This window comes from Notolabrus celidotus, chromosome 8 (assembly GCF_009762535.1).
Source record: "Notolabrus celidotus isolate fNotCel1 chromosome 8, fNotCel1.pri, whole genome shotgun sequence".
NCBI lineage: Eukaryota > Metazoa > Chordata > Actinopteri > Labriformes > Labridae > Notolabrus > Notolabrus celidotus.
Window position 1 is genome coordinate 27,369,380 of NC_048279.1, and position 12,112 is coordinate 27,381,491.

The 12,112-nt window shown below is 39.9% G+C and overlaps 1 protein-coding gene across 2 annotated transcripts in view; it reads right to left on the reverse strand.

Moving 5' to 3' along the window:
* Window positions 1-12,112, reverse strand: part of slit3 (slit homolog 3 (Drosophila)) — a 316,661-nt gene that overhangs the window by 45,865 nt on the left and 258,684 nt on the right. For both annotated transcript variants that reach the window (XM_034690744.1, XM_034690743.1), the window contains 3 exons: window positions 10,745-10,888; window positions 6,787-6,950; window positions 963-1,095 (listed from right to left, as the gene is read on the reverse strand). In XM_034690744.1, the coding sequence (XP_034546635.1) occupies window positions 963-1,095; window positions 6,787-6,950; window positions 10,745-10,888 (441 nt within the window). The remainder of the gene's footprint in view (window positions 1-962; window positions 1,096-6,786; window positions 6,951-10,744; window positions 10,889-12,112) is intronic.

Sequence of the window (12,112 nt, forward strand, 5' to 3'; positions counted from 1 at the left end):
AGTGGAGCCAAAATGTAATGTGTATGCCTGTTTCATCTCTTAACACAAGAGAGAGACTACATAACCCCACACACAGAAAACATATTATCTCACAGGTACAAGATAAATATTGTTCTTTTAAGGGACTTCTGGGGCTCCCTGTATTACAAATATGAGTATAATGTGTTTCTATCTTTCAGGGTCTTTTCAAAAGAAACTTGTTATGCTTGTCAAACATTTTGAAAGCCTTCACTCCTCTGGAAAGCTTAAAAACCCAAAGAGAGAACCTTGGCCTCTTAATGTGTATCTTTGGCATTTCAACATTGGAGACAGGGGATTTTTCAAAAGCATTTATTGAGATACATTTTTTAAATAACCCAAGGACACTTTCTGGTATTCCCTCTCAGCTATCTGTTAGAACTCAATCTTTCTGTTTCTCTGTTTGGCATTAGAGTTGGTAGATGAATCTGCTGGGGTACCAAACAAACATATAAACAAACAAGCACATGCAGTCCTCAGGTTCATTTGAAACCATGAGGTCACACAGAAGAAGACACGGAAAGAGAGAGTGCGTGTGTGCTTCTTTACTTCATGGTTTTTAAGTTACTGGAGCAGAAGAGGGCAAACTGCGCCATCAATATCGCATTGCAGCAGTGTGACTGTGTGTGTGTGTGTGTGTGTGTGTGTGTGTGTGTGTGTGTGTGTGTGTGTGTGTGTGTGTGTGTGTTTGTGACTTTGCATGTTATTGAAGAGTAAGCATTGATAAAGATGCCCATTCCTGTTTGTGTTGAGTAAACGTCTGCTACCGATCATTGGTTTTGGTGTGGCTGTAAATCCAAACCAAAGTAAACCTGCACATTCCTGGGATTAGATTTGTCTGAGAGAGAGAGAGAGAGAGAGAGAGAGAGAGAGAGAGAGAGAGAGAGAGAGAGAGAGAGAGAGAGAGAGAGAGAGAGAGAGAGAGAGAGAGAGACATAACTCACAGCTCTGTGGTGTCCTTGGGAATGCCTTTGGGCAGAGAGTGCAGCCCTCTGTTGCTGCATCGCACTACGCCGTCTGAGCACGTGCAGACGTCAGGACAACCAGACGAAGGAAGACAACCATTATCCTCAGCACCTAGAGAGAGAGGGAGAGACAAGAAAAAGGAGAGGGGCAGAGAAGGACAGACAATTAATAAATGGTCAGGGGTGATTAAGAGAAAGAAACAGTAAGAAGAAAGGGGAAAATGAAACAAAGACAGAGGTTAGGGAAAAACAGTGAGAGAAGAAAGAGAGGGATGTATCAAGATTAAACTGAAGTGTACGTGTATCACTTGGTCAATTCCTCTGAACTCTGCAGTCAGCACTTTTCAAAGAGTACTTTACAGCCCATATCAGATGACCAGGGGCTGCTGAAATCAGCTGCACTGGTGACTTTTAGCAGCTGGTTCTGGCCCTGCCGGCAGGTCACAGTGAAGTTAAAAACTCTCAGATGATTTCAGAGCAAAGACTGAGCAGATGTTGATGGCAGGATGGCCTGCAACAACTTTGAAGAGTTCTGTACAACAAAAATAAAACAGATGCAGCAACATCTGCAGAGGTTTGTAGCTTTTCTTTCTGCTTCTTTTGTCTCTCAAAATATGGAAGCTTGATCAGTGGCCAAAGTAGTCTGAGTAGCACATGTGAAGATGGTTTTTGGGTGTTTGTCAGGAGTGATAAATGAATGAAACGTTAATGACGACTTCTTCTGAAGTCATGTGACATATGTCAGTTAGATAACATGTTATAAAAACTGAAATTTAGATCTTTCTCATAAAAAAAAACAAAAAACTGTGACAGCTATTTGCAACATTAACCATATGTTGATTATCTTACATCTCCAATAGTACATTTCCAAATGTTGGGCAGCAAGCCTTCTTTATAATCTGACTGTAGGTTGATTATTGCTAACTAGACAGTTTTATTTCAGACTACTAACCTGACTGAAGGCTCTCCACCTGTCCAGCTTATGCTAGAGTGGTACCTAAATGGCCATACTTATGAAGCTAATGACCACCGACTTAACTGATGCATATGTGTAGTTGAGTTTTTCAGAATTATTTTGAAATATCATGGTTTTAAGAATGATATAAAGCTGTATTATATCATATTATATGTAATATTCAACCCTTTTTCCTGAACAATATTCCTACGGGAGGAAAGGTAACCTGAAGCTTGTTTATGTTAGGTTTGCAACTCTTAATCTTTAAACCAACACACTGACTGATCCTGTGAGTAACTTTTTAAAACTATTGGTAGATTAAATCTGAAAAGCTTGGGGGGGTTGAGTTGGTGCAGCTACATTTCACACACATGGTAGGGAGAGAAAAAACAACAACTGAGTGATTGTAATCATTAAACTCTCAGAGATAAGAAGGATCAGAGGCTGGAGTGTTTTTCTTGGCTTAAAACCTCTTCTATTTCCTTGATTTAGAGACAAACAAACACACACACACACACACACACACACACACACACACACACACACACACACACACACACACACACACACACACACACACACAAACACAGGCTCAGAGTTTTAATCTGGCGCTGCAGCATGTAAATAGCTGAACTGTGGTCCCAAATGTAAAAGCTGGGTTTTACCCATAATGGAAGATAATGACACTGGACACGAAGCCAGCCATAACAAAAGTGTAATTTTAGTTCTGTCAGTGTTTGAGCGGAGAAGGATCAGGAACCAAGGAAGGCCAAGTTTGTGTGTATCTTTGTTCAGATTTTGTTGTGTTATTTGTTCCAACAAGCCACCTTCTGCTGCAATGCTACGCATGCACACGCAGACTTTGCTGCACATTTACATTGTTGAATAGCTTTCTCCTTCTGTCCTATTGCCACTTTCTAAATCACTTGGCAGTTTGATAATTATGCTAATGTTTAAATGTCAGCTAAATGGGCTCTTCTCTTACGTGCCCACATGGACAGCGGTGCGTGCAAGTGTATATGTTTGTGTCTTATCTGATGTGTGTAGCTTGTGAGTCCACTGGGAGGTGTAGCCGTGGGCTGACTCACTCTACAGTCAGCAGGCTGATTGAACTAACATCTAAATGTGTGCTAAATATCTTCTCACAAATTCAATTAACTTTACCTTTCCCCCGGCTGCCTCTGGACAACTCCACAGTCATTTCCCACTAAAAATAGACTGGACACCGGGTGTCTGATTATGTGTGTGTGTGTGTGTGTGTGTGTGTGTGTGTGTGTGTGTGTGTGTGTGTGTGTGTGTGTGTGTGTGTGTGTGTGTTTGTGTGTCATTAGTTTTACTCTTTAGCAAATTACAATACAATTCAGAGTCTAGGACGCACTTTTAATACCGTTTTATTCTGTCTAAAAGTTGACTGCAACTTTATACCAGTGTGGCCAGTATACCAGTAAAAAATGCAGACGCTTTCTTGGCGCTCCTCATAAGTATGCACTGCGTAGAGCATGTTGTAATATATAAGTAACACAGAACAGGCTGGTGGCTCCACTTTGCAACAGCGTTTCAAGGGACTGCAAACCCCACATTGCAAAAATAGGTTGTGCTAGGAAGAGCTACACAGCTGCACAGAAACTGCTTGTTGTGGACTTTACTGAACCAGTAGGAATTGTAACACCTGATAACAGATCAAATTTTTTGAAACCCTGAGAGACCCCAAAGAAGACTGCAACTTATGTATCGCTATGATATATATTCCAGACTTTACCGTATTGAGATTTAAAGACATTTCTCTGTCCCCGAGATATTACATCGTCTCTGTCTGATGTTTGTCATTGGTTTACCTTCAAACCTGTGAGGACAGTTATTTGGGATCTCAAGAGGAACTGACTTGATGTCATTGATGATGAACAGTTGATTTCAATTATCAGGGAATAGTATGACATTATAAATAATAAAAAATCCTTAAATTGTAAGTTTACATGGTCAAAACTTAATGACATACATTTTGCACCAAACGCTTTCTGTAGTTTAGGTTTTAGTGTTTTTCCTTTACTGATGGGTTGATGCCACTGTTTTCTGTATGTGATATTATTGTTTCTTGTTATGCAGCTGTGTTAAGCTGATTCTGATTGATTATTGCATACCATTGTTTTAAGAATATGGTCTGCTTTTTCTTGATAGTAGACTGATATTATAAGTACAAGGCCGTTGCTGAGAATTTGACTCTGATTACAGACTCTGGAGGACTAGCTGTAATCATATTATTGTGCTGAAGGAAGTCTGATGTATTTTACATTTGTTAATTTACTGTGTGGGAAAAAGACAGTGCACATTAAGCACAGGCAGGAATCTACAATTTTGAAAACGGCACAGGGAAGAGAGCACACTGTGGGATACAGCGGTGTTTACTGACTGAATAATGGAAAGTAAACTATCATGAACTCTGTCAGTAACGAGGCAGAAAAACTCAATCAGTGTTTGTTTGACTTCACCATCAGTGGAACTGAACAGTTGAAAACAGCTATGTTAGCTCATTTGAATGGCTACAGAGGTAACTGCTGTGCGTATGCAGCTCTGACGATGAGAAAGAAATGTTAAATCAATATTTCCATTTCGTAATCAAAGGTTTGTGTCAAATGGTTGATTCCATAAGTAGCTGTGTATTTTGCAGGATGATGTACAGTGAGTGCTACAACGACCTTCACGTGTAAGATTTGGGATAAGCACTGAGTTAGGATCAGACATCCAATGTAACAAGGTTAAGGTCCTCATAAGGACATATGTACAAGGGTGAGTGTGAGATCAGCCATCTAAATTTATGTGTGTACAGCTGGGTGAGTTCAAAAATAGATGTGCATGTGTGTAAATGTGTGCGTGTGTAAGATGCAAAAATGAATATTTAGATCTGATACCATCTCAGAGTTTCTTTACTTGAGCCAACTCAGCTAATGACTTGCCAAAGTCATTTTCAGTAAATGGTTGCAGCATGGCTACAGGAAATTAGAAAAGTGTAATGAAGTAAAAAAAAAACAGGACAGAGGGGGAGAGAGAGAGCGGTAGAACAAGGTGAAATGAGAGAGAAAAGGGAGATCAAAAAGGGTTTAAAGTGTAAAGCTATAAAGAAAGGAAATAAAGGAAAGCTCCAATAGACAGGAGAGCCAGACCAGACTTTGTCCATGGCGTCAAAGTTGGTGGCCAAGCTGACGGCTACGACAGGCAGGCATCGAGTCACATCAGAAACCACAAGCTGATGTCATGTACGGCTGCTGTTTGCCAGTGGTTACTGATTATTCTGTCCTCACAGTACCCTGCCGGGGATGTGTTTGTGTGTGTCTGTGTCCTGTTTGCTGAGCCGTAGAGGTCCTTCTAATGAAAGTCTGACAGGATTGGTAAAGTTTCACACAAATAGACAAGAATCTGGGCTGTGAAGACATCTACTTAAGTCTAGTCCAGTGCAAACAAAGAGAAAAATCGTACCTAATGCTGAAGGTTTCACAGTGATGCTTAAAAACAACCTCACAACTATTTGATTGGCTTCTTTCTCTGGGAGATGTATGAGTAATGACTGTGGCTTGGAGGAATTAGCACACTCATTGTAAGTTACTCAGTGTAAATCTCTCATGCAACAATGCTCAAATAATCCCATGTTGACCCTTTTCCCAACTACTGATGCTCCAGTGCAGTAGAAATTTCCAGTCCGTCTCAATTTCCTCCTTTAATCAACTTTCATGTGTCACAAAAGTCTTGTGTTATTCAAAGCAATGCTCAGGCATTATCACTACACAAGCCCTGCACAGATATTCTCCTTAAAGTCTTTTCTTAAAGTAAATGAAGCATTCAGAAATTTAAATGACTAAACATGGTGCTAAACTCATTTCTTTTACCTACGCCTCCTCCCTCAACTCGTGCTCTTATCTCCACAGGACACATGGCTGCTGAGTGACACATGTCATTTGTTTCAGGTTTCAGCCTGTGACCTTCTGTGCTTTCTAACACTCTAATATGTATGTAGGAGCTTGCTGCACATCCTGTGGAACATGGCCTGTTAATGCTATACATGCCCAAGTGTCATTCACACCAGAATGTAAGAGTTTATCTTCTGAGGTGAGAGAAGATGAACCACAAATACTTAAAGGGATAGTTCATATTTTATTATTTTTAAGCTGGGTTGTATGGGGTACTTGTCAGTAACAAGTGTATAACCCTCAGGGGATCCTGGTCAGCTTGGCCCAGTTGTTAAGAGAGCAGCCAGAGAACCAACAAGAAGCTAGAATATTAACTGTTATAGACAGGATCAACTCTACCACATACAGTTCAGCTAATTTAAAGAAACTCCATCCAAAACACTGATTTCATTGCAAGTGTACACTCTACTCAGAAAGTTTTCAGTGTGTACTTTGCCATCAGAAAGCCCATGCGTTTTTACATTATTTTCAAACGCGACATACACGTATTCTTCCGCCTGAAGTGCACTAATCAACTGTTTAGGTCTGTTGGCTTTGAAAGAAACAAAAATACAACCTAAAAGATGATTGATTGAGACAGCAACCACAACACAACATTTACAGTGGATATAGGATTGATACTGGTGTCTTGATTGATACTTATATAAGAAAACATGATGGCATATCCGTCAGTAATGAAGAACATGAGGAAAACATAAAGGAAGAGCCATCGAGGTAAAAAAAGATTAGAAGGTGTCTCGTGAGTGTAATTTCACAAGAGTCTATATTTTCTTTACCTCTACTTCAGCAAAGAAGTGTACTTTTCCTCTTTCAGCAATGTGTCAACTATGTTACATTAACAGGAACATAAAAGCCGACACTTGATCATGTGATAGAGAGAGCAGCTCACCGTCACATGTGAAGTCAGGAGTGGCCACATCCTGGATGGGAATCTCCTTCAGGAAAGCCGGCTTCTGACAGCGAGGGTTTCCACTGACCACCCTGGTCTTCTTCAGCCACTGACCCAGCCAGGACAAATGACAGTCACACACATACGGGTTGGAGAGGAGGTTACTATGGGGAGAAGAGGGAGAGAAAGACACAGAGAGAGAGAGATCTTAGAAACAGTCAGTGGAAAACAAAATCAATGGATACCTTCATTCAAAGCTCCCTTAGCAATCCATTTCTGACAGATTTTTAAACAATTGGAGGAATATGAGCACAGTTCCCGAATGTTTCCCTGAAGTTAACTCATTGAAATTTACAGGAAGACAACCTGCACATGTTACAGATTCACAGACAGGAACCATTGAAAACCAGTGTAAAAACCAGTGCAACACGGCTGGCACAAAATAAGGATACAAAGCTACAATAAATTTACAGTAATTTATATTCTATACTTTTGCTGCAGTCTTCAAAGATCTAACTCCATGTTTTTTTGATCTTTCATTTATTTGAATAAATCACGATGGAAGACAAAGAAAGGCAGAGAGGGAGAGGAAACAAAAGAGAGTCAAAAAGAAAAGGTTATCAGTCATTTATACTTATTTTGTAAAGAAAAAGCGTGCAGGACAATGACAAAGAAAAGGTGACTGAGTGAGGAATCCCAAAAGAAAAAGAAAAGAGAAAAGGTTATCTGAGCAATTTATTCACTTTTGATCGCCTCTCATTGCATTCTGTTGCCTTCGGAACACTGCTCATGTAATATTTACGCTGAGCTATATTTAAACTGAACAGAGTGAGGGGAGGCATCAGCAGCACATACTCGACAGGCGGTTTTACTAAAGTGAAAGCAGCTTGAGGCATCTTAAATCTGCTGGCACATCCAGGACGGAGTAAAGAGGGTGTTCTGGCACACTTCTCTTACAGCCCATTTTCCTCTTATTATTAGAAGGTAAAATATTTCCTGGAAATTCTTGCCTGGTTTAGCTTAAAACCGAATTTCACAATAAAAAAAATATAACATACATAAAACTCCAGCATATTGAAGGGGAGCTCCTGGGCTTTGAAACGGGGCTTGTTCAATACAATTTCAAGAATGAGTTGTAAAAGAATAAAAGGGATTTTGGGGTGACTTCATAGTCGGTGGTTTAACAATATGCAGCCAAGTTACCTTGAAATGTCTCAACAAAATACAGAATTTCTTTTGTAGGTCACATAAAACGCAACTTTATTACTTAACACAACCAGCATGTCACACTAAAGGTCATAAAAACTGTTGAGAACTTATTCATATTCTCAACAAAAATAGGCAATCATGCAATACACCAACTGCTCTTTTAAAATGAGTTGTTCTAAATTGGTTGTCTCACAGTAATGCAATCCCTTAATCTATCGGCAGTCATCTAAGGACAATTTAGCTTTAATCAATCTCTGTAATGATTATTAGCTACATCTAAGTGCAGCTAATAATCAGCTCTGAGACACTGTTTCGCAACACCAACTCGGTTATTGCTTCTCAAGTCACGAGTTACGCTGCAAAATAAGGTTACACAAGGAAAAGGAGGTCTTTCATGGCTAACTGCAGACAACAATGGCAGCTTTAGAAAGTTGCCCCTCGCTCTGAGAGCCTGAAAGGTTAGAGCTCAGAAAATGTTGGCAAGAGGCAACTTCTAGTGTGGAAAAATGAAGCCAATGAAAGAGTGCAAAACAGTTCCGAGTGTCCACTGGAGGCTTGCTCAAATAGCCAAGGATTCCCCTTTAGAGCCTGTGTTAAAGCAACATTTTTACAACAGGAATAAACATATCTAAGAACTGTGCAGGGGTTGATTTCTTTATCTAATCTCAGCTGTTTTATGATATCAAGGCCATGAGTTATGCACACTTAGGGGTGTAGCTGATTTGACTTTCAGGTTGGAGCACTGTAACCAAGGTTGTATTCTGCTCATCTCAGACCCACATCTTTGCCTGATTCTAGATTAGCCGTAAGCTAATTAGAGTTAACATTTCCAAAACAGTGACTGCCACGTCTATGCTTTGAGACATTACTTTTATTCAAATCTCTCTGGAGCCGCAATCTTTTCCCAACCTCAAACAAGGTGTTGTTGTTGGCTTATAGTAATCATGACCCTTTTCTAACCATACAGTGTGAATCATACTGGGGACATTGGTGTTGCAGCCAGGTCTTAGTACACTCACTGTCGACCCATATGTACCCCTTGGTGTTCTCAGCACTTTACATAGATCTAGTATTTCATTCACTCCAAAATATTATCCAAGATCATGATACAGACACCCTCAGGGTTTTTGCTGTAACTGACTTTAGAAAAGCAGTTTTGTTATATATCCTGAAACACCTTTGAGACAGCGTTGCAATAAAAGGATTTCCTGAGGAAAAAAACTTCCCCAGAGCAAGTTTTACTACATTTAAAAAGTCACATGTATCTCTGTAATGGTGGTAGTGAGCCCCCAAATCACTTTGTCTCCTGAACAAATAAGCCTTAAGGTTGTTGTTTGTGCTACAATATTAATGGCGTGCTACGATAGATAGGGACGAGTTATATCCTCATTTCCTTGTAATGAATTGACCTCTGAGCGTGGCCTAAGCTAAATCCCTTCCTTCCTTTTCAATGTGTTAATCTTTTAATTAAATGGACAGACTCTATTGGGAAACAATGCACTAAAAATGGAGATGGATATTAGAAATAGTAGGATTGAGATGGAAGGAGAGGAAAGGAAACACAGCAGAAAGAAAGGAAATTAACCAAGGAAGTGTTAATAATGAATCTAGATCTGTCTGTATTCTATGCCAAACAGAGGGTAGATGCTGCATACAAATGAAATACTTATTGAAAAACTGAAGAATGAATAGTGAACAATGACAAAGCTTAGGATAATAGTATAATGTCTCAATTTCGTAGTGATAATTTAGAACAGCCAAACTGAACAAACACTGATTTTAATGTATGTAACAATACATCCATCCATCCATCCATCCATGTTGTCCCTGTTCACCCTCTTTTGTCTCTTTCCTTTCCCCTCACAAGACTCATGCAGGAAATTTGAATCAAAAAAGGCAGGAACATCTCAGGACAGAGGGCAAGAACAAAACTAAGAGCAAGGGGAGGAAGAATGGAGGACAAGAAGGAGGAAATAGAGAGGTTGTGAGAAGTCTTTTCTGGTACTGCATGTCTATGTTAAGGTAAAAAATAAAACCCTACCTGTAATGTTTTATTGAGGGGAGGGAATCAATTATTTACAACCTTCACATTTGGGTGGTCAGAAGATGATAAAAAACACACTTCTGCTTTCTTGCTCTCTTTTTACTTCTTCTGCCACATCCAATTACATTTCTGGTTGTGAAAAATGGTATGTTGCAGGCTAATACTTATAACTCTATTTAAAGGCCGATGTCTCTACTTTATTTGCAAATAAAAGCATGTCCCAGGAAATGTGCATAACATAAAGCTATATTCTATCCAAAAATGAATGTCTTCCTTGCAGCAGGTTTGTGCATCTTCAGAAAAAAAAAACCTGGCAGATGCTTTTCTGTGTGTCCAAGTGTGTGTGTCTGTGAGTTTGTGTGTGCAGATGCTGTGATATATTTAGCTTTGATAACAAATGTCCTGGGATCCAGACCAATCCAGTCGATAATGATGGAGAGCATCTGTGAGGAGGACAGTGTCCAGAAAGCAACATGTGTGTAAATTTTTGTGTGTGTGTTTGTGCTCATGTGCGTGTGTTGCATGGTAGATAACACACACAGCAGGGCGAGTCTCTGAAATATGAGAGGATAGAGGCAAAGAAAGAAAGGAAAAGAGGATGACTGAGAAGAAGAAGAAATTGGGGAAATGGTGGGATGAAAGTGAAAGAGACAAAACATGCGAATAAATTAAAAGGAGGAACAAAAGCTGCCAGATGAGACTCACATTGTGGACAGGGAGTGCAGGGTGGAGAAAGCTCCTGGGGCGATGCTGGTGATCCGGTTGTCGTACAGAGACAGCAGACGGACTGAGCTCAGACCTGTAAATGTGCTGTTGTCGATGCAGCTTATCTGGTTGCTCCTTAGCATACTGGAAACACAAACAATTTAAAATGAGTAAATGGAAGCAAAAGAGCTATTTTTACACATAAGCCTCAACCTGAATACCAGACATTACATTAAAGCTTAAAACATCTACGCTAAGACCCTTTTCTCTAAATATTTAATACCTTTAGTTGAATCTTTAACATCAAACTAATAAATCAAGAATCAATTCTGCTTGTTTTTCTCCTACATGAAGCTCAGAAGTCTTGCTGTTTACCCAGAGAAAAGATAGCTAATGAGACTGTTGTCTATGAATGTAAAACCCCACATTTACGCACTGAGGGTGAATAAAAATAGACAAAGAGGATTAAAAAAAACTTGACCTTACATGACTTGGAAAAAAGAGGAAACAGGAAGCAGAAGAAAATTCAAGCCATTCCCCGAAGGACAACCATGACTGTAATTTGACATTAGCCTTTGACATGCAGTCATGTGGGGCCGGGGTAACTCAGTTAGTTAGCATTAGCTATCTCTGGGACAGGCTAACCTAGTTAGCATGGCTATTACTGGAGCTGGGAGCCTTTTAACATAATACAGAGACAGCCATGATACCATTAGAGAGTCATTAGCCTGCATATATATACATGATAGCATTAGCCAGTCATTACTGAGCATACACAGACAACATTAGCTCATGGTTTCATACACTATCCTGTAACCCCTAATTGGACGCTAGGGTGGGCGCCTAGATTAGAGAAACAGCAATGTGCTGTCATTAGCCTTGATTTCAGGGGGAGAGAGTAAACATGACTGGTTGTTTATTTTCAGTTTTAGGAAGAAAAATCTAAGTCCAACAAAAGTCAAATGCTAATTAGAGATACTTTGAGAGAGCACATCCCAAGTAACAGCTATCATTCACAGCTATGGTAGCATCATGAGTTAATTTAAGAAACATAGCACTTGGAGAGCAAAAAAGACACCTAAACCTTAAAGCTGCTGTTGGTAGGGATGGTATGGGATTGGTTTTTTCTGCTGGGTTTGGAGAAAAGGTCATGATGCCCATCGGGACTCATAGGTAAGTGGAGTAATTTGAGACTATTGCGAAATCTCTGTGTTTTCCAATGCCTTTGTATCAAGCAATGTTATTATTCCACTTGTTCCCGTTATGACGGACCAATCATAGCTAATCTCCAGTCCTCTGTCCTGATTGGTTAAGGGGCAGCCCCTACTACGTCCTCCGATTGGTTAAGAGTCCGGCACGCGACATCAT